General features: G+C 33.3%; 1 protein-coding gene across 18 annotated transcripts in view; it reads right to left on the bottom strand.

Annotated features, from left to right (window-relative positions):
• CHD9 (chromodomain helicase DNA binding protein 9) overlaps positions 1–22852 on the bottom strand; it is a 244095-nt gene that overhangs the window by 102290 nt on the left and 118953 nt on the right. For 14 of the 18 annotated variants that reach the window (XM_067718619.1, XM_067718614.1, XM_067718613.1 and 11 more), the window contains 2 exons: positions 13739–14070; positions 890–1001 (listed from right to left, as the gene is read on the bottom strand). In XM_067718619.1, the coding sequence (XP_067574720.1) occupies positions 890–1001; positions 13739–14070 (444 nt within the window). Of the gene's footprint in view, positions 1–102; positions 123–889; positions 1002–13738; positions 14071–14868; positions 15134–15229; positions 15620–22852 lie in introns of those variants that run through there. The other 4 variants (XM_067718627.1, XM_067718628.1, XM_067718629.1 and 1 more) reach the window with 3 other exon arrangements.

Here is a 22852-nt window from a genome sequence, read left to right as displayed (position 1 = left end):
ATTTTCTCATGTTGAATAATTATAAGTTTGCCTAAGTTAAGGATAACATATGAAGAAAAAGCCAGGCCATATAATATTAGGAGCTTTAGTCACTGCCCTTACCTCAACTCTTGCAGCAGCCCAGGAGCCTTGAGCCACTACTCTCCCATTGGATAAGAAGCTGCATAAGGAAGAAGAAAGGCCATTCAGGGGCTTTCTGGCCCCATAATGCAACAAATGCCACCACCCCTACGGCCTATAGTTGTACTTTAATTATTAGAAAGCAGAGGGTGGCCTGAATTATTATGACCTTCACTATATATATATATATTTATATATATAGTTTTTTAACTTCACAAGGTTATTTTGAATATATAGCTATTCAAAAACAAAAAGAAAGAAAAAGGAAAATGCACAGTATTTTTGTCTACATTAGGGGATTTTTAATATAGTTGTTTATCTTTTCTTCAATAGAAGCAGACCAAAGGAATTATTTCTAGGAATGATTCAACCCATTTGCTTTATCATTTGTATGTGACTTTTAAAATTAATATCTCCAGCATTAAATTCATTCAAAAGTACTCTATAAGTATAGGATAATATCACTGGATACTTCTCCATGTTAAAAGCCACGAGGGACTTTGGACTGTTACTTAAACTCTCTGGGCTTCAGTTTCATTATCTGAAAACTGAGAGGGTTTGGAGAGGATGTGTAAGTTTCCTCCCAGGTCTAACATTCTATGGGAATAGTACTAGGACCATATTGTAATAATGCTGTCATACAAGTTCTACCATACAATAAAATGTATTTTTACCACTAAACTATAGTATAAATACCCATAAAACAATATTATGCTATCTAAATAATTCTGCCAGTGCTTCATTTCTCAGAAAAAATTTTAATACTCACTTGAGAGTCTTCCTCTTTGAATGCATGCTGTGGCACCTGCTCTGCATCAGATATTTCATCTGAAGACTCATTCTTTCTTTTTTGTTTCTTACCCAATGTAATAATGAGTTTGCTGTTTCAAGAGAAAGAGAGCAAACAGTAAGATCTCTTTGTACTTTTCCATTTTGGGGCAAACTAAGATTCCCATGATAAACTTTTTTCCATTTTATATCACTTGAATGTCCAACCAAAGATGCTATTTATCATGAAATCCATAATGACATTTTCACATGATAAACTCTATTCCAATGGAACAAATACAAACCAGTACTACAGTTAACATATTTCTAAGCAAAGAAAGGCAGACAAATTCTATCACTTGTTTCTTTAGGCTCAAGATTATTTTTCATAAGAAAAGTATCAGGTGATATAACTATTTAATAATTAAAGTAATCCATTTATTTTATTATCTTGTAGGTTTGGAATGAGGGATTTTTTTCCTTCTACCTATTTATTTCAAATTCCGCTCAATTCCTTTGAATCCCGCCTATTCTCCAAAAGCCTCTATACTTCTTTCTACCCTATAGTAGTTTCTACCTTACTTAAAACACTTTACCAATTGATTGTTCTTTGATTATTTCACTTACGTTAAGGCTTTTCTTAGCTATACTGTATGTTCCTAAAGAGTAAGAACTTTCTTTTATTTTTTTATATTTCTATAGTATGTACATGTTTACATTCTCTAATATATACATGTATATATATGTATGTTAACACACACTGACTCTAAATGTCTAAAAAAAAAATGTGTTTTCTATGTTTTTTCCTGATCAAAGATAGAAGTACATCCCACATTTCCACATCTGGTTCAACAGATGAGATGGAATGATTGTCAAGCGCCATCAGGAAAATTCTATTTTATTTTATTTTTTTTTAAAGATTTTTTTTAATGTGGACCATTTTTTTAAAGTCTTTATTGAACTTGTTACAATACTGATTCTGTTTTATGTTTTGGTTTTTTGGCCCCGAGGCATGTGGGATCTTAGTTCCCGACCAGGGATTGACCCTGCACCCTCTGCACTGGAAGGTGAAGTTTTAACCACTGGACTGCCAGGGAAGTCCCTGGAAAATTCTACTTTAGATTTCTGTATTTCAAACATAGAAAACTCCCCAAATATTTACTTTCAGGTATGATATATCAGAAATATATCAAAATTTTTTTCAATAATTATTTACTAATGTTGGAGAACTTGAAGGTTAAGAGCATGCACTTTGAAATCGTAGTTTCAAAGATTTAAAGCTTGATTTCATCATTTACCTATCTGTGGGACACTAGGCAAATTATTTGATAGCTTCCTTGCCTGTGAAATAGGGATATTACAATAGTTAGTTCTATTGTTGTTGAGAATTAAATGGGATAATACATGTCTGAGCACAGCCTTTAACACACAGTAATTTCTCAACTAATCTAACTGTATAACTATATCTGTGATATGCCAGGCACTTTCCTAGGTTCTAGGATTTGAAGATAGAGTGGACATGGTTCCCAACCTTAACACATCATTGTTAGAATATGATCCCAGCTAAAATGCTAAAGAGGAAGTTAGCACAAGATGTAATGTGAAGACAAAGGGAGAAATCCTTATGTTTACTGAAGAGTAAAGGAGGCTTTACAGAAAAGGTAAAGTTTGAGATAGGGAACTGAATGATGAAAGAGAGTCCAACAAGTAATGAAAAGAAAAGGCAGGGTACATTGCAGAAGAATGAGAATAAGCAATGATAAGAGCATGTCAGTAACACACAAAGTACTACAGGAGGAGATGGGTCAAGATCACAGAAGACCTTATATTACATGCAAGGACTTAATGTTTTAGTTTAAGCTCAGCTTTAAGCTCCACATGGCAGGAATTTAAAAGAAATCTGTCTAGTTCATGACTGACAACAAATGGCACTGAGGTATTTTTGAATGAATGAAAAAAATAAACCAATTGGAAGATGTAAGAATTTTAAACATTCTAGGGATGTAAACAGCATGGTGACTGTAGTTAATAATACTGAATTATATATTTGAAAGTTGCTGAGTACATCTTAAAAAGTTCTCATCACAAGAAAAAAATATATAACTATGTGAGGTGATAAGATGTTAACTAAACTTATTGTGGTAATAGTTTCACAATATATACACACAACAAATCATTATGTTGTATACCTTAATCTAAGACACTGTGATATGTCAATTACATCGCAATAAAATTGGGGGAAAAAAAGAATTTTAAACAAGGGAGCAATGCAACCAGAAGGAAGTGAAATGCAAGTCAGGGAAACCAGCGATAAGACTGACAATTCAGGTGAGAGAGATGAAGAGTGAAATATAGGGCCATGGTAGTATGGGTGAAGAGGGAAAGAAAGATACAATTTTTCATTTTGGAAGCAGAAACAACAGGACTTGGTTATTGACTGGATGATGAGAGGTGAGAAAAAAATCCTAGAATGATTTATCCCCAGGGTATTCTCATATTGGTTTGATCGCCACCTTCAACAGTATAATGGTAACTCTTACTTGGTATCTCACTTGCACTTTTCTGAGTATGTGAAATAAATACGAGCAAACATATAGCTTATGTTGGAACCGGGAAATCAGAGGAAGTACAAAAAGATACTCTGAAACAACATTAAGGAACCAACCATAGTTATACGCTATTCCCTCTCCCTGCTTTCAATGGTCATTTCCTCAGTCTTCTGGTCCCTTTTCCTTTACTCTGGTTTCCCTACTAAAATAAAAATCTCCCTTGAGGTCATATCTACTATTAGATACCACATGATGGTCCTCCTCCTTACCCACAGTTCTCAAAGAAGTCATCTATACCGTTTCTTTCATTCTTCAACCCACTATAATCTGAAGTCTTAAAACTACTTTTCATATTCATAGCTTCCATTTATTCAGTGTTTACTGGGTCAGCCTCTGCTGGTTTTATATGTGTTCTCTCACTTCATGGTCATACAACTCTGACAGGCAAATTTTATAAGAAGAGGAAATTAGGCTTAGAGAAATTAAATTACTTGTTTAAAGTCATACCATAGTAAGAATTGAAATAGAAATTAAATATGCCTCACTAAACTCCTAATATGTTTCTGAACTCCTAATGTCTAAGGCCACAAATGACCCCTGTGATGCCAAATCCGACGGAAATTCTAAAAATTTTATCTGCCAACACATAACTAATCACTTTTTCCTTATCTGCACCCTTGGATTCATGACACAACATTCTTCTGGTTCTCACTAAACTTCTTTGGCTCTTCTTCTCTTAGTATGTTGATTTTCAGCAAGATTCAGTTTGTTCTGCCAGTCCCTTAAACTTTGGTATTTCTCAAATTTCTGTCTTCAGCCTTCTTCCCTCTCTATATACTATTCCAGGAAATTTAATTTAATCTATTCTTAACAACCACTTAGAAGTTGAAGATTTTCAAATCTCATATCTCCAGTTCAGACCGTTCCCCAAATTTCAGATTCATTCAATAAACCAACTGTTTATTGGACACATCAGTATGGATATCTCAGACATTAAAATCTCAAAATGGCCCCAAATGCAATCCCTCACTTCTCCTAAACTAACAGTGTACTAATATTACAGTATAATGTAAATTCAGAAACGTGCACACATCAAAAGAGTACATACAGCTCAGTGAATTTTCTCAAACTGAACATAAATAGATAGCCAGATCCTAGATCAAGAAACAAGACATTACTGGTTTCCCAGAAGTCTCCTGTCATGCTTTCTCTTCAAGTAACAACCTCCTCCTTAGGGTAACCATTATGCTACTTGTGGTTATTTAATATAACCTAAAGTACTTGTGCAGATGATTTTCAGTGGCAAGGTAAGGGATAACTCAAAGTAAAATGATTGGTAAAAAAGTTTTCATGCACTCCCCCATTTGCTATCCATCTCCAAACCTAAATGCATATTTTAGACTAGTTTGCAGATGAGGATAACACTAGTGACAGGAAAGTTCAGTTACTTAGATAACAATTTCCTATGAAATACAGATCAAGGTTTGTTAAAACCCATCAATATACTGATTAAAAAGGAATTTTCTCAGTGTCTGGTAAGCTAAATAAATTCTGTATACATATTCTGATATGGTATCTGTGTGGCTGCTTCAAGACTCAAATCCTACTGATAAAACTTCAATGAAATCAGGAGCAGAGATGTTTAATTTTTTGTATTTATGACTATGAAGAGGTTGTACTTTTCCTTTCTAGTAGTATAAAGTAATTAAATGAAAACTCTCTAAGGACAGTGGACTAAGCTGCTTAAACAATATTTTTATAAATAAACATTGCCTAAATACTAGGTTCTACCAAAGCAATCTTAAACACTCACCCTTTTTGGTAGAGGTGGGTAGGTTAGATATAAACGTTTCCTATAATACCTTAGATAAACCTTCATTATATTATTTGAAAACTGTACTTAAAACAAAAAAAGAGGGACTTCCCTGGTGGCGCAGTAGTTAAGAATCTGCCTGCTAATGCAGGGGACACGGGTTCGAGCCCTGGTCCGGGAAGATCCCACATGCTGTGGAGCAACTAAGCCTGTGTGCCACAACTACTGAGGCTGTGCTCTAGAGCCTGTGAGTCACAACTACTGAGCCTGCGTGCCACAACTACTGAAGCCCGCCTGCCTAGAGCCCGTGCTCCGCAACAAGAGAAGCCACCACAGTGGGAAGCCCATGCACCACAACGAAGAGTAGCACTCACTCGCCACAACTAGAGAAAGCCCGCGCGCAGCAACGAAGACCCAACGCAACCAAAAATAAATAAATTTTTTAAAAAGACCTCAAATCTTATTTTTCATATATTCTGCATTTTCTTCCAATATTTTCCTATAGACCTGGAGTAGCATCTTATTTCATAAACTCATTAACTATCCTTAACCCATGCAAAAATATTTTTCAAATTGTAACTTTGTAAGAGCTATTTCAAATGTAATAGTTTCCTACTAAACTTCTGAAATCCAAAATATTTACATATGCCCATTCTGTTCAAAAAGGCACATTTCCATTGTAGGAAAAAAGTTGATTCTAAAACTTGAATTCATTCTTGATTGACATAATTCTGAGTTAAAAAAAAACAATATATCTATACACACACACACATACATACATACATATACACATACTATGGTTACTTACACAGAACATTGATTCTTGGAAACAATGAAGTCATATCAGTTTATTATATGTTCTAAAATGGTATATAAGTGAAACTACAAATAAGAACAAACATTTGGTTGGTATTGATCAGTAATTCCTAAATCTGTGAGGCAGGCTTCATTAGAAGCTTGTTTGTTAAAAATACAGATTCCAGATGAGAAACATAAGACAAACTCAAATTGAGAGACATTCTACAAAATAACTGGCTAGAATGCTTCAAAGTTGAAAGTGTCGGGCTTCCCTGGTGGCGCTGTGGTTGAGAGTCCGCCTGCCGATGCAGGGGACACGGGTTTGTGCCCTGGTCTGGGAAGATCCCACATGCCGCGGAGCGGCTGGGCCCATGAGCCATGGCCACCGAGCCTGTGCATCCAGAGCCTGCGCTCCGCAACAGGAGAGGCCACAACAGTGAGAGGCCCACGTACCGCAAAAAAAAATAAATAAATAAAAAATAAAATAAAAAAGTTGAAAGTGTCATTAAAGACAAAGACTGAAGAATTATTCCAAAATGGAGGAGTGTAAGGAGATATGACAACAAAATGAAATGCAGGATCCTTAACTGGATCCTGGCTCCCAAAAATGGAACAACTGACACAATTTGCATGAGGTCTGTAAATCAGTTAACAGAATTGTGTTAAGTGTTTACTTCCTGATTTTGATCATTGTGCTTAGGTTACATAAGATATTAACATTTGAGGAAGCTGGGTGAAGAGCCTAAAGGAACTCTGACCTATTTTTGCAAGTGTGAGACTAGTTCAAAATAGAAACTAATAAAACCAAACCAAATCCCAAATTTGTAGGTTCCAACTCCAGAATTCTGATCTAGTAAGTGGGATCCCAATCAGACTGTAAAAAAATTCTCACCAGGTTTGGGAACCACTGGCTCAAAATAATTAGTGAAGAAAACTCTAGGAACAAATATTTAGGATAATAAAACTATTCTATACTTATAGAACACTTAAAATTTCAAAGTGCTTTTGTCTATAATATTGTTGATCCTCATAGGTGAGGCAGACATTGGTCCCACCAAACTAATAGGGAAACTTTAGCCCTGAAAGATAGAACAAACTGCTAAAATCACAAGTCCAGTAAAAGACAATAAAGGTCTCTCTACTCCTGTTCTACTATTTCCAACATATCTTATTGATTTTAAAATAAAATGACACTATACTTCAACCAGTCAATAGATATTTAATATCAATAAATATAGTTTAATGAATAAAGAGAATTATGAAACTACATTATCTTTAGAAAATCATTAAGGTTAAAGTTTATTGACTTTTGAACAACCAGAAATTTCTATTGCCTCTACAATGACAACTGAGAGCCATAAATGTTATCTGAAGGAAATCAGATGATCCAAAAGTAGAAGAAATAAGATAATTTCAGCTCAGTAAAATACCCAATTACCAAAGAGCATTTCATTCTTCCATCATGAATTACAAGTTTACTATATTAAACTAAAATAAAATTCTAAAATAAAATTTCATTATATGTACATTCTACAAATAAATTGATCGTTTGCTATTCTTAGAAATATCACAGAGTAAAGCAACAAAATAATACAGACTGTATTAATAATAAAGGCTTTATGCAAGTTTTGTTTTTTAAAACATGAAAGGGATCTGTTATCAATGTTAGTGAACTGCAGCAACAGATATTCAGGCATATAAATGAACTAAATATTAAAACATAACTTATTTCAGACAGCCAAGGGCAATTTCAAACTAAGTATAAGTATAAATTTGAAATGTTAATTCATTTGACAGGTACAGGCACTAGAAAACTTCAGTGTTTATACTTGACGTTTATATTTGATTTTCAGATGCAATTTATGCCCTCATCTAAATCCTGCCCACATGTTACTCATGGAGGCTGTGTAACAAGCTGCATCCTACAGTGTCAATCCGCAGTTGCCCCCTGTAGATTCTCTCACTGCAATATCCAGACAAACAATGAATCTTATCCAATTAGTCCATTTGTTGTAATTAATACATCCAATTCATCATAAGTAAAGGAAACAAGCAAAAATACTATTTTACACTATAATTTTTTTTCTCTTTGCAAGCCCAGTGGAAGGCACTGAGGTTATTTTTAAAGCCATCAAATATATGTGTGTGTATTTTTTTTTTTTAGAAGAAGAAACACATTTAACTTGATGCAATCACTCCAGTTTAAAGTTCAATTCAAGACTCTAGCTTAAACTCATCTGGAAAAAACAAGTTTTAAAGTGGTTATTTTAGTTAATCCTTAAATTTGTGAAAGCAGCATTGTATTGTAAATTTTTGGTAACTTGGATTATAAATCACTTCCAGTTTAGCAAATTCCCTGGTGGTCCAGTGGTTATGTCTCCTGTGCTTCCACTGCAGGGGGCACGGGTTCAGTCCCTGGTCGGGGAACTAAGATCCCGCATGCCGGGTGGCACAGCCAAAAAATAAAATAAAATAAAGTAAAATCAATCAATCAATCACTTCCTGTTTAAGACTGGACATCATGTTTTTCAAAAAGTTTAATTCACTGAGTTGTTTCATATAGCCACTAAGGTGAAGTATTAGCTAAGTATTAATCATAGGCAGTATATTTATCAGCACAGTTTAATTTTTATTCTTTAAAAAACTTATTTCTTCTTTCTTAAAAAAGAAAATGACATTTAAGCTTGAAAATACTGACAAAATAGGAACATTAAAATCAAATACTTTACTTCAGTGTCCTAAGATACACATTTTACCCACATGTTAACATCTATGAAACAAACATTCACCTAATAAACAAAGATATGCCATAGTTTTAACTGGCAATATATTTTTTTCTTTCTTACTGACATATAATGGTGTGTCTTATAATCAATGACATTTTAGATTCAATGAAATAACAGCACATCATTTATTAATGATAAACCTTACTAATACATCTTATGTAAAGGTATACATCTTAAAAATGGACCTGTAAATCTTAATTAAATTCATAATAATACATAATGTATATATCAATTCTTTCTGCAGATGAATATGTTTCAGATTTTCACTGACTTTAAGTTTAGACGTAAGGAATGAAATCAATAAAACATTTTATCTTCTTGGCATTTAAAAATTATAGAACTTACATAGAGACTACTAATGGCATGATTAATAATTAAAATATATATAATAAATTTATACCATATATTTTTCAAAGTGCTTTATCATATGCCAAAAACAATTAATTAATACATTTATATTTTATCCAAACAGATACTAAATTCTTATTATTTTGAATACTTGCAATCAGCAAAGTATGTTACTTTATTAACATGGACTATAAAGGGATTATTCCCAATTTCTGATGATTCATCTTATTTTCCCTTCAGACTTTGTTCACATTATTTTTCCCTTACATTATTATTTAGATGTGTCTCTCTAGACATACATGTGGACATACATGTTTGTTCTGTTTAAAAATACACATGTACATATCTATGTATACACATGATGGTAGGTAATTAACAAATGTTATTTTGCTTCTTCTTTCTTGGGGGTTCAGAATGACTATCGCAAAGAAGGGCACAATATAAGTTCCAGATCTAATTTAATGTCTTACTGTTTTTCTTTATAACATGACACCCTTAATTCCAACTTGATTTGATATTTCCTAACTTAGATGTTTTCTGCTTTAACTAAAGAGAAAAGCTACTTCTAGCACCTGATAACTCCCATTCTTGTAACAAACAGAAAGAATAATTATGAATAATACAAAAAAGTATTTTTTTACTTTTAATCATGAAGTACCTTTACTGATTAAATTTACAGGGCCACAAGAGCATTTTAAAGTGTCAAAGGCATTCTACTTGTCAGTCTGATAATCTAATGCAAGAAGTAAATTATAACTGACAACATGGAAACATAGTTTAAATGTCAAAGTTATAAAACATAAATCTAAAAATGCTTCAATCAAATCATGTGATATTTTATTATATAATCTAAAACCAAAAAGAGCCAAATAAGAAAATTCTACCAGAAGTCTTAGAATGAATTTATTTTAGAATTTAACTCTCTACTATTACTAAACCATTAGTTTTGTCCCTGTAATTTAACGAAGGATTACCTTGCCACTTCTAATCTTGATTTAACAAATCAAACACAACCATTTGGCATCATTTAATATTTAATCTTCCATTCATTCATTCATTCCATAAAATTCATTCCCTCCCATTCATGGAGCATCTATTACGTACCAACCATTATTAAAGAAATACCTGCTCTTCTACTTGAAAGGCAGCTTGTTAGAACCTGACTGCCAAGACCATGAAAAACATCAAAATAGAAGAAGGTTGTTTCCAGTCCTACCTCACTCTTCATTTTACACCGGGTATTTCCATTTCAACTTACACTCTTCCACATAACCATGTAATTCCTTTCAAACTCCAAGCATATTTCAAAACAAAATTTACCTGTCCTAAATGCTACTCTAGCTAACCTGATAAACAGAGGCATTCTCATATTAAAAAAACAAAAACATTAATAGGTTAACCTATTATCCTTCTTACCAGGTAGCAACTGTTTGTTTTCATTTGTCTGCTTGATTTTTAAATTCATCTTATTAGGAACAGGGCCTTAATGGAAAGAGAACCTAGGCAGATAGGTGAGAGTTTAGGCTTGAAAGAAGGGGCATGGCTCCTGGCCTTGGCTTTTTCCTTAAATAGCTATATGTTATTTATATTTTCAGAAAATAATGGCTAACATTATTAACAGGTATTGTTCTATATGCTTTAAGTGTTATTAAATCATTTCATCCTCAAAATAACACTATAAGGCAAGCGCTATCATTATCCTCATTTTAGGTCTGAGGAAACTAAAATTTGGAGAGGTTAAGTATTTGTCCAAGGTCACACTGCTTGTGACAAAGGGGGAATTTGAATAAGTGCAACTGGTTCCAAAGTCAAAGAACTTAACCACATTATCATACTGCATGCCCAATTTAACTCACAGAATTGTTGTAAAGATTAAATGAGACTATATTAAAGCCTCTGAAAAGGACACTCTATTCCTTGTATTAAAAAAAATTAATCTATGAAAGTGACAGAAAAACTGAAAAGGTTTCAAGCACACTAGCAAGCAGAGGCAAGGCAGTATTGGTTTTCTTCAGATTAGTATTCCTAGATTATATCACATCACATACGTGGATTAAATAAACACCAACTCTGACTATATATCAACCATAACTTATTGTCTACAAATCTAGTTACTTTTGAAATTTATATTTCACATTGCTCATGGTTAAGTTCCAACACACACTCTCTTTAATTTTTTTTTTTCACTCTCTTTAATTTTATCTGATATAAATCATCTGATATTAGCAGAAGTTCAATTCTTCTAAAACTCACAGAAAAACAAAATCTTTACAAGAAAACATTTAATACATCATGAAATATTATTAATTAAAATGATGCAAGTTGGGCTTCCTTGGTGGCGCAGTGGTTGAGAGTCCGCCTGCCGATGCAGGGGACACAGGTTCGTGCCCCGGTCCGGGAGGATCCCTCATACCCCGGAGCGGCTGGGCCTATGAGCCATGGCCGCTGAGCCTGCGCGTCGAGCCTGTGCTCCGCAACGGGAGAGGCCACAACAGTGAGAGGCCCGCATACCGCAAAAAAAAAAAAAAAATGATGCAAGTAAACTTAATATTTAAATGATGCTTCTTCGCTGAAAAATTAAAAATGGTCAATTCAAAAATGTAGTGGCTTATTGGAAAGCACAGTAATGAAATATTTCAAGTGACCAATATAGAACTCTAGACTGTATATGAATTTCATTTCCAACCATACTTTTTCCTCCAACATGTTAATAATCTTTGGTTGTCTGATAAAGATGATCAAGAAACTGTTTCACTCCAACAGCTTAATAATATATGGCAAGCTTCACTTTTACTTGCCTGCAACTTATAAATTCCTCTATCAAAAAGTCATCCACTCTCAGCAAGTTTTTTTTCTGTCAATTACTTAATACCTCGCCATGGAAATATGTTTCCAATACAATTCTCACCTCTTTTCTCAAGAATGCTATCTCTAAAACCAAATACTAAATTGATCATGCTGTGCAATATTAAAATAATTTACTGTTAATAATCTACCTATTTCTAACAAAAATACAAATATCACAGAATACGTCAGATACTCTACTGTATTACTATTCCCTACATATTAATCCACATTTTTCAAAAATCCATGTTTCTCTATTACAATTTAATTATTTCTAATTTCCCCTTATATATTGTTTTTTCTTGAACCAGGTTCACTTCTGTTATCTTTTGCCTCTAGTTATCTCCCCCCCACCAATTTAAACTTACTGTTAACTCTTGAGGGTTCTCTACCTATTTTCTCTTATTTTATGCATTATTTTTAAATACCCTTTCAAATGGTACCACTACTCTGCCTGTATTTCTGTATAAGTTAAAACTGGAAAATTTTAATAACAGTAACTTTTAATACATTAAAGGATTAAATATGGGGTTTCCTAAATTAAAACTAGACAAAATATTGAAAAAATAAGATACTTTCATACCAAAACGTTTAACTAAAAAAGGAGAAATCTAACTTTCAAATTTTATCTTAGCTGTCTGCAAATGAAATGCAAAATCAATAATATTAATTATTTTCCCATTATAGCAAGAGAGCCCATGTTATTTAATGGTTTGGACTGAAAGGCATCAGGACCTAATGATATAACTCAGTTTGGTGGCTGCATTGAAAATGCTGTGAATTGTTTACAAATTTGTGTTAGTTCTAAATATATGTATAATACATAAATAATTTTATAAGCAAATGAAGATTTTTATAATAAGGGAATTTTTCCTAAAACAGATTAAATACTTGATCTAAAATTTCATATAAAGCCTTCAAAAATAACCAAATATTCCTGCAAAACCGATTCTAAACTATGTTGGCCTTAGATTATTTTTACCCTTGCATGCAAAACAAACATACATATAAAACAAATAATAACACTTATTATATTCTATTTTTTGAGAATGTATTAGGTATGTAGTCAAATAAAAATACCTAGGATTAATATACCCTCCTAAAGCAATTCTTTGTCCTTATAATTCTCTTGGAGCATTAATCCTCACCTGGCCTCTTTATTACATAAAGTAAATCAGAAAGACTGTAAGGGAGGAAGTCTGTAAGAGCCGAGAGCTGCTTATTGTTGATTTAAATGGTCTTAGTTTTCTTGCCATTCCATTTAGTTCAATGTTGTGGGTTTATGAGAAAATATGGTATTTCATGTTTCCAAACTATAAGGTGCCCAGTGAAGTACAACTAAGAGGTAAAGAAATCTTATAAAAAATTTCAAGGCATTTTTTTAATAAAGAAAGTACATTAGGAACTGGCACAGCAATATGGGTTTTGTTTTGTTTTTCCTTTTCCTGTTTTATATATAAAATGTTCTCCTATTTTAAATTCCTTTTACTAACATTAATATACAAAAAGGTATGTTCATAGACTAGTAACATTTAGTAAATTCTGGAATATTATCTAATTCATTCAAAAAGGCAGTAAGATACACACAGTATCTAACAACTTAAAACTCCAAAGTGGGAGTAAACACATCATACGCAAATCAAAAGTAGATTAGACAGACTGAACTTTACAAAAACTTCAAAGGAAGAAGATTTAATTCTTAACCAACTTACCCAATTTTTGTCTTCTCTTTTAACTTAGAACAAGTTTTTGTTTTTTTGCTCTCTTTGTCCTTTGGCTTAGATTTCATCCTTCTACCTTTCTTTTCCTCTTTTCCTTCAACTGAAGCACTAGGAAAGTTTTCAGGGCTCATTACTCGTGGAATATTGCGTTCCCCACGCTCCTTTGCTTTTGCTATGGCCTCTGATATTATACGATTAGCCTTTTCTTGCTTGCTTTCTGATTCCACCTTTTTTCTCTGCTTCTTCTCAGACATGATCCTCACCTGGGTATTCTGCAACTTAGTATATGTCCCAGGACCATCACTCTTCTTGGAAGATGGAGGCTAGAGAAATCAAAATAATTTTTATACAACATACCAAAGTACATTTAAACAATTAACATAAATAACCAAAAATTTAGAATTAAACTTTAAGAAGTAAAATACATAAGCAAATATGAGTGCTACAAACAAATTAAAACATTTTGCTGATCTAGAAATTAGTGTAGGTATAAAATAAAAAGTTCAACTACTGCTTTTAAAAGTGAAAGTTAAAGGAGGATAATATAGATTCATTGATATTTTCATAGCATTCTTGATTAGTTGATTCAAATTTTGTCCTATAAATATAGCTAATTCAAATTTAGTCATGTAAATATTCTGGGCATTTGGAATAAGTCTCTTCTTTCCTCTTCATTCCGGAACTCTGAAAATTATTAATAAATTTTAAATAGCAATTTTAATTTAGAATGACTACTCCCCATAGTTTATTATGATTTTTAGAAAAACAAAGCCTCTCTGCTTTATAAGAAAGTGGAATGAGAACCTGAATTCATTTAAATCATTTTAATGTGCAATCTATGCAGCAATGTAGCTAGTTAGTCAACAGACATTCCCATACTTAAAATTAGAGAAAGTTTCAGTTTTTCTGTGAAAGAGTTAAATGAGGATTTTTTTTCTCTTTCTATATCATAATATTTTGCTCAAGCAATTCTGGAAAAAAACAAGTTCTAGTTTTACGTTAAAATTATTAATATTTTAGCAATATCACAGGAAGCAGATCAACAGCATTTTAAAAAGAATATTCTCTTTAAACACGCATTCATCCCATATTCTTAGATCACAGTTTTGTTACGTTCTTACCCGTAAACATGCCTCTGACTACAGCAAGGGAAAAAACCACCAGGAATTTCCAAACACATTTTCATGCTGGTTCCAGTGTGCTTCACTGGATATCTTTTCTATACCTGCCTCATCAAAGGTTTCGTAGCAGTGCTACAGCACTGGGAAAGGAGGGAGGGCTTAGAATCGCTTACTAAAATGCCACCTTAAGGCCTACAGGCTATAACAAATAACCAAGACGCGAGAAAACAGCAACAAGCTCAAGATGGCGATGCAGTACGACTCCGCAGCAGCAGCCAGTAATAAGGAAGGTTATTCAATCCCATTAGCCTTTTAGCCCAAAGAACCCCTCCTCCTCCCACTCATTCAGGCTTTCACTTACCCTTCCTCTTGGCCTCTTCACTGAAGACATTTTTGGCGTCAGACAAAGGCTTGCCCTCTGCTTTTTCACCACCCCAGGCAGTGCTCAAGAAAAAAGCATTGAAAGAAGATTCCTAAATGGCCTATTTAGCAAGCTGCAACCAAGAGATGCACAACCCTCCACAAATACACATTGTGATGTATCAACACATTTCTGCCTTGGCAAGTTTATATCCACTGTTCATTCTATTTAGATATGAAAAAGACTGTAAACCCGTCCTAAAAAGCTGAGTTTCCTCAATAGCTGTAAGCAGATAGCCAGATTCCAACAAAGCACAGAAAGAAATGAATGCACAAAGCATCAAAATGCATCAGCATGAATATTAGAGATGTCGTTAAAAATACTGACTCCTTCTGAGGAAGTAGGCCAGCAGATGGTGCTACCAGTTATTATTCCATTAGACTCTGCAATTTAACCCCCAATGGACTGTTCTTCCCTCCATGTAACACATTAACTCTCACTCTACCATTTCCTGTAGTAAAGTTTTAAAAAATATACGTAAAAACCTGATTTAAAAAAATCATCTGAAAATGAAAACTGTAGTTAAACGGCTTTATGTAGCTATCAATATTAAAAAACAAAGTCCAATGCAATTTCTACCAGAGAAAAATACTTTTCTCCGTGATACTCTAAAATATTTAAAACATAAACACATCTGAAGACGAGCAAAGGGTTAAAGAGGAGGTCATGCAAATGAACCCATAACAAGTGACTTCTCTTTAAGAAATTAGATAAGGTCTCTTATTATTCTTCTAACAAAAAGCTAACAATGTCATTTTTAAAATTGAGAAATGAAGCTATTTTCATTTAAATTCCAAAAAGCTTAAGATTTTGAAATGAACACAAAAGAGCTGTCTATAAAAAAATAACTAGCCGTAGTTAAATTATTGCCTTACTTAAACCTGAATAAATACATTAATTTATTTTCCTAACATAAAAAAACTCCTAAACATTCCTGACCTTTACTCCTCACATTCTATTTCAACTCAACTGTTGTTTTTAAGATAAAATTTTAGTTTTAGTCCCTTGCTAAAAATAACTAAGTAGCAAGTCCTCCTGAATTTGATCATTATATACCTATACTTTTCATCTATAAAATATTGAGACTATTTTAGTAAGCAACGACCTTAAGTACCTAAAACAAAATTTTCACTGCCTCAAAATTCGCGTTTACCTCTTTCATTAATACCATTTTTAAAAAACTGGTCTTGGCAAGTCATCTGATATCTGTATTAAAGAACCTGTTTTTAGTTTTTTCCTTTCAGGCATCAAAGGTCTCGAAATGGAGCAACATTATATAAACAGTGTCCTAGAAAGACCAATCTAAAGAACAGGAGAGGAAATTAAAGGCATAGGACCACTAATGCAAGAAAAGGATCTTACTGACCTGGAGGTCATCTATATAAAAATCATAATAACCAATAATAAGGGCTAACACTTACCAAGTGCTTATTAGGTGACAGGCACTATTCTAAGCATTTTACATGTAATAATTAATTTAATCCTGAATAATAGGGTAATAGTGATAATGGAGAGGAGTAACAAATGGGAGAGATATTCTTACAGCAGAACTGCAAAACGATAGAACAGACCTAAGCACATAAGTTTTTAAAATCATAATATAATAATAATAGCTAACACTTATTCCCTACTATGTTCTAGGCACTATTCCTATTATGACACATACATGAACAACATGGACTGTGTGGGTCTACTTACATGCAGATTTCTTTCAATAATAAATATTACAGTGCTACATAATTCACAGTTGGTTTCATCCAAGGATGTGGAACCACAGATATGGAGGAATCAAGAACTACAAATATGGAAGAATCACATATATGGAAAACTGACTATAAATTATACTTGGATCTTTCAAGTAATCTCTAATCTGGCATTGTTCAAGGGTCAACTGTATATTAACTCAATTAATCTTAAAAACAACCCTGTGAGATATGTACTACTGTTACCCTCATTTTATAGCTAAGGATACTAAGGCATAGAGAAATAACTTGCCCAAGATCACATGGCTACTGAAAGATGGGGTAGGGATTAAGAGGCAGAGAGCCTCATAATGGAAACCGTGCTCTTAACCACTGTATTATACCATATTTGTTTCAAATATCATAACTTACAGAGATTAATTTGAACACAAAAGAAATTAAATGACTTTCTCAAAATCTCAGAGATACTAGTAAGGAAGCAAGAACAAAATTTAGTTTTTTTCAGTGCCCTTTCCAAGAGGTAGAAATCAACTAGATATGGGTGGGTTTGGGCTGAAGAGCAGGAAGAGTCAATACTTGCTTTCTAGACCAAGTACTGGTACAGGAGGAGATAAAAGAAATGTTGAGAAAGGGTATGTATGTGTGCATAAGTTTAATTCTTTCCACACTGAGTTTGAAATGAAAAGTTTTGAGTAACTGGAAATTTTGGACTCGATCCTTGGAGAGGTCAGGGCTGGAATATAAGATGTGGATTCTCTTGCTGTTTTCTTTGAATACCCTTAACTCACTGATACTATCCACAGAAACTAGGATGATTTCCAAAATATCTCACTTCTCCTTAAAGCTTTTCAATAGATTCTATTACTTGATTCAAAAATCCCAATTATTTAACAATAAATCTTAACAGTAGACAACTAAATATTTGTGATCAAACATTTCTGTGATCAAATATTTCTTCTACTCTTAGGATATAGTATTTTAACTCTATATTCCCACAAAACATCAACACTGAGGTGTTAACTAACTAATCATTTTTAATGTAGGTGATTTCCCAATTTACACAGACACAAACATACAAAAAGGTAGTTAAAAGTAACTTTTCTCAATGTTACAATTTTTCTCTTTTTCACCTACATAAGCAGTCAACAAATTCTGTCCAATCTACTTGTGTTTTATTTTGTTTTCTTCCTCTCAGTCCCAACAGCTCCTGCTGTATTAATTTCCCACTTGTTATGGTTACATTACAGTGATGTAGGAAAATATCTTTATCTGTAGGAAATATATCAAGTCATTTGGGGTGATGGAACATCCGGTTTGCAATCTGCTCTCCAATTTTTTACAAAGTAAAAGAATTTCTTTGTATTTCATTTGTGATTTCTCTGTAGGGTTTGTCAAAATTTCAAAACTCAATTTTTAAAATAAAGGCAGGGACTTCCCAGGCAGCCCAGCGGTTAAGACTCCCCCTTTCAATGCAGGGGGTGCAGGTTCAATCCCTGGTCGAGGAGCTAAGATCCCACATGCCTCATGGCCAAAAAACCAAAACAAAACAGAAGCAATGTTGTAACAAATTCAATAAAGACTTTAAAAATGGTCCACATCAAAAAAATCTTTAAACAAATAAATACATAAAGGCAAAGGCCTTGCGCCCCAAGGACCTGTATGCTAAATGAGAAAAAAAAAGTGAAAGAAAAGAAGGCACATATATTAATAACATATCCAAATATTTATAAGAAAAACAAGTCACAGCAAAACATAAAGATGGTATCATATGTGATATATCAATTATTTTGATAGCAACTAGAAGAATATATGAAAGACCCTGGATGTCATATTTCAATACTAGGGAAACTCAAGGATTTATGGTATGCGTGTTTTTCAAACCAAAGGTCATGATCTAATAACAAGTCATGATATAAATTTAGTGGGTTCAGACCAGCACTAAAGAAATGAAATATAACAGAATGAAAAAGAGTGGTACCTAACCTGTATGAATGCTACCTCTTAAAAATTAGATAGTTTTAATACCATGGTTACTACTCCTCTTTTCCTTCATGAGAGAAAGAAGCAGAGATTTGAGTAAGAAATTAGAGGTGTTAAAACAGGAGTGGGGGACTCAGTTCTTCCTCCTCTTGGTGGAATGATTTTCCCACATACCTACCCACTCACACTGGGGAATTCATCCATTTCAAATATTTTAGTTGCATACAAATAATTAAAAAATTTGAATCACCAGTGTGTAGACCTGAGTGGAAATCATAAATTTTCAAAAAGAAGGGGAGAATGATCTCATGGCTACCATACATCTACTATAGAGCACAGGTTCTACTATTAGGGAAAATTATAAAAAATTTAAAGTTCTACTTCACACATTTTAAAAACAATACGAAGGAATAAAAAGTCTCAAATAATAAAACAGATATAATTCCTTAGTAATAATAAAACACAGAACAAAGAATTTTCAACAACATATATAAAACTGTATTATAGCTAAAAAAAATCTTCCAACTTTTCTCAGGAGAGATGACTCTCAGGCTTCAGACCTGGGGGACTAGGTGAATGGAACTTGCAATGGAAGAGAATACAAAACAGAATAGAGATAGCAAGCCTTGATCAAGAATGAGTTTTACTGCCTAGAGAGACAATGCTGAATAAGAGAAGAGAACCATTAGTGAAAACCCAAAACACCAAGTTCTAAAGAGCTAGCAGATGAAGAGGAATTAAAGAAGGAAAACAAAAAGAAACTACAAAAATGGTAAGATGAGCATCAGGAAAGAGTGGTGTCATGGAAGCCAAGCGGAAAGAATAAAAAGATCTGCCATCAAAAGGAAAGTAAATATCTGAGAGTAATTTGATATTATAAAGCTAACTTAGAAAGCATTTTAGTTCTGTTGAATTGTTTATAGTAAGCCAGTATGCTAGTTTTTAACATTTTTATTTTAGGAAGAATCATATAATTATGTACTTAAATATTCAAATTAGATAGCTAGTGGGAAGCAGCCGCATAGCACAGGGAGATCAGCTCGGTGCTTTGTGACCACCTAGAAGGGTGGGATAGGGAGGGTGGGAGGGAGAGGCAAGAGGGAGGAGATATGGGGATATATGTATATGTATAGCTGATTCACTTTGTTATACAGCAGAAACTAACACACCATTGTAAAGCAATTATACTCCAATAATGATATTTTTTAAATATTCAAATTAAACCAACCTCTAAAAACAAATTTGTAGTTAATTTTAGTAATACGTGTCAAACATTAGTGGTAACTTCTTTTGCATTTATTGTATATAACACTTTTTCCACAAGGTACCAATAAAGACTTGCTTTTAAAGAGAAGAAAAGGAGGAAAAACTGATCCAAATTATTACCTGTCAAATCCTCTGAGTTTTACCCTTAGATTTGTTTTCAGAGTTTTTGATGTATCTGAAGCAATTATTTTATTTCACTTTCTTCACATTTGTGAACTCACATGTTCACAAATTAAAAGGCTTATTTTCATTTTGTGACTTGTACTAGTATCCAGGTTTCCACTTTTAGCTAATGATGACATTCCTTCTTTTTTCTAAATCTTGAATTTTACACTGATACGGTAATACTATTAAAAGTATTCCCTCTATTTTAATCGTCCACATAGCAGTTCAGGCAAATAGTAGATATTCATAAAAGTTGTTTTTTTAAAAAATAAACATTTATTATGTGACTTACAGGAAATACAGAGAGAGAAGAATATGCTAGAGGATACCATGGGAATGTAATCAGCAAAATCCAGAATGTGGGAAATTCTAAAGAAAAATGACTGTTTCTTCAGCAAAGAAACAATAAGAAACAAAACAAAGAAGGGTAATCATAGATCAAAAGAGGTTTAAGACTAAATGTAATGCCAAAAAAAAAAAAAAAAAACAGAAAAAAGAAAGGACACACACTTAAAATTCGTATCAAATGAATGCAATACATGGCCCTTGTTTTGACATAGACCTGAACAAGTCTGTAAGACTACATTTATTAATACTAGGGAACTTTAACTTTGATTGGGTATTTGATTATGAAGGAATTACAGTTATTTTTTTAAGTGTGAAACTAATTTTGCAATTGTGTCTTAAAGCTAAAACCTTTGTCTTTTAGATACACAAATTGAAATATTTACAGATAAAGTGATATCTGAAATATTTACAGATAAAGTGATATGATTAAGGTGTGTTTCAAAATAGTCCCTGAAGGGACTAATAGTCTCTGTATGATAGTCAGAGGGTCGTATAGATGAAAAACAATTGCCTATAAACTGATGGCTGTCGTAGCTGGGTGATGTCTACTCTACTTCTGTGTACACTTGAAATATTATATAATAAAGAAATTCAAACCGTTATATTCTGGGTATAACAGGTAATTTGGCATGACAAGAAAACTGGATTCATGTGGAAGAATGATAAGCAATAAAGACAGAAAGGTAATGGGTCAGATTATCAAGTGTTATAAGTTATGCTAAAATATCTGGACTTTATGCTAAAGTGAATTGGGGAATCAATAAGTGATTACATACAGAGAGGTAACAGGATCAGATTTTTAGATTTAGGGCTGCTAACTGGTTTCAATAAAAATACCCAAATACTTCATGGAAACTTTTGTATTTACAAAAAGGCCATATATGATATAAAAACAAGTAATATTTAACCTTCTATTTTATATTAGTTTGTGTTGCTTTCTCAATGCTGTATTTTCAAAACTTCATCTTTTGTTTCCAAACAAATCAAAAGTGTATTTTAAAAACATTAAACCAGAAAATCTCACGAAGTTCCTTACTTACTGACAACATTAAATATACTGAATTCATCAGTCCATAAATTACTAATGATACTAAAAGCTGTTCTCAGCATAATGTTGTGATTAAAGGAAAGGGCTTTGGACTCAGCCAGCCCTGGGTTTCATCATCTGTAAAATGGAGATAATAATAGTGTCTACCTTCTAGGGCTGTTGTGAGACCTAACAGATAAAGCTTGTAAAGTGCTTAGTACGGTGTCTGGCATACAAATACTCAGAAGTGCTAGGTACTATTGTTATTGCTGTAATGTGATATTGTGCCCACCTCTATGCATCATCATATCAGGGGATACAATGATGTCAGTATGTCTTATAACTGGTACTGTTATCTTGAAAAAAATTTATTTTATTTTTGGCTGTGTTGGGTCTTCGTTGCTGTGCACGGACTTTCTCTAGTTGCATCGAGCGGGGGTTGCTCTTTGTTCTCGTGTGCAGGCTTCTCACTGAGGTGGCTTCTCTTGTTGCAGAGCACCGACTCTAGGCCCGCAGACTTCAGTAGTTGTGGCTCGCGGGCTCTAGAGTGCAGGCTCAGTAGTTGTGGCGCACGGGCTTAGTTGCTCCGTGGCATGTGGGATCTTCCCGGACCAGGGCTCAAACCCGTGTCCCCTGCATTTGAACGTGGATTCCTAACCACTGTGCCACCAGGGAAGCTGGGTACTGTTATCTTTGATCCTTTGGTTAGAGTAATGTCTGCCATTACTCTCTGCTATAAATTTCTCCTTTTATAATTAACAAGTATCTTATCAGACTATGCAAATATCTTGTTCTCATATATATTTGCCTAGTAATTTTAGCATGCATTGATGGTTCCTGCCTATAACAATTATTATTTGGTTATTCACCTAATGGAAATTTTTTATTTCCATCATTCCTTCCACATTTTCTACTGGAATTCTACTATAAACAAAAGTTGCCTATTCTCCTTATTTATTTATTCATTCAGTCATTCATTTATTCATTCAATTACTGATACTGGTATAGAGTCACAGATATTTATTTTATTCTATGGGTTATAATCTGATACTATGATTATGTGTTATTCAAATT

The sequence above is a fragment of the Pseudorca crassidens genome, chromosome 20, assembly GCF_039906515.1.
Source record: "Pseudorca crassidens isolate mPseCra1 chromosome 20, mPseCra1.hap1, whole genome shotgun sequence".
NCBI lineage: Eukaryota > Metazoa > Chordata > Mammalia > Artiodactyla > Delphinidae > Pseudorca > Pseudorca crassidens.
The sequence above is the reverse complement of the archived record's forward strand: the minus strand, read 5'-3'. Positions and strand labels throughout refer to the sequence as shown.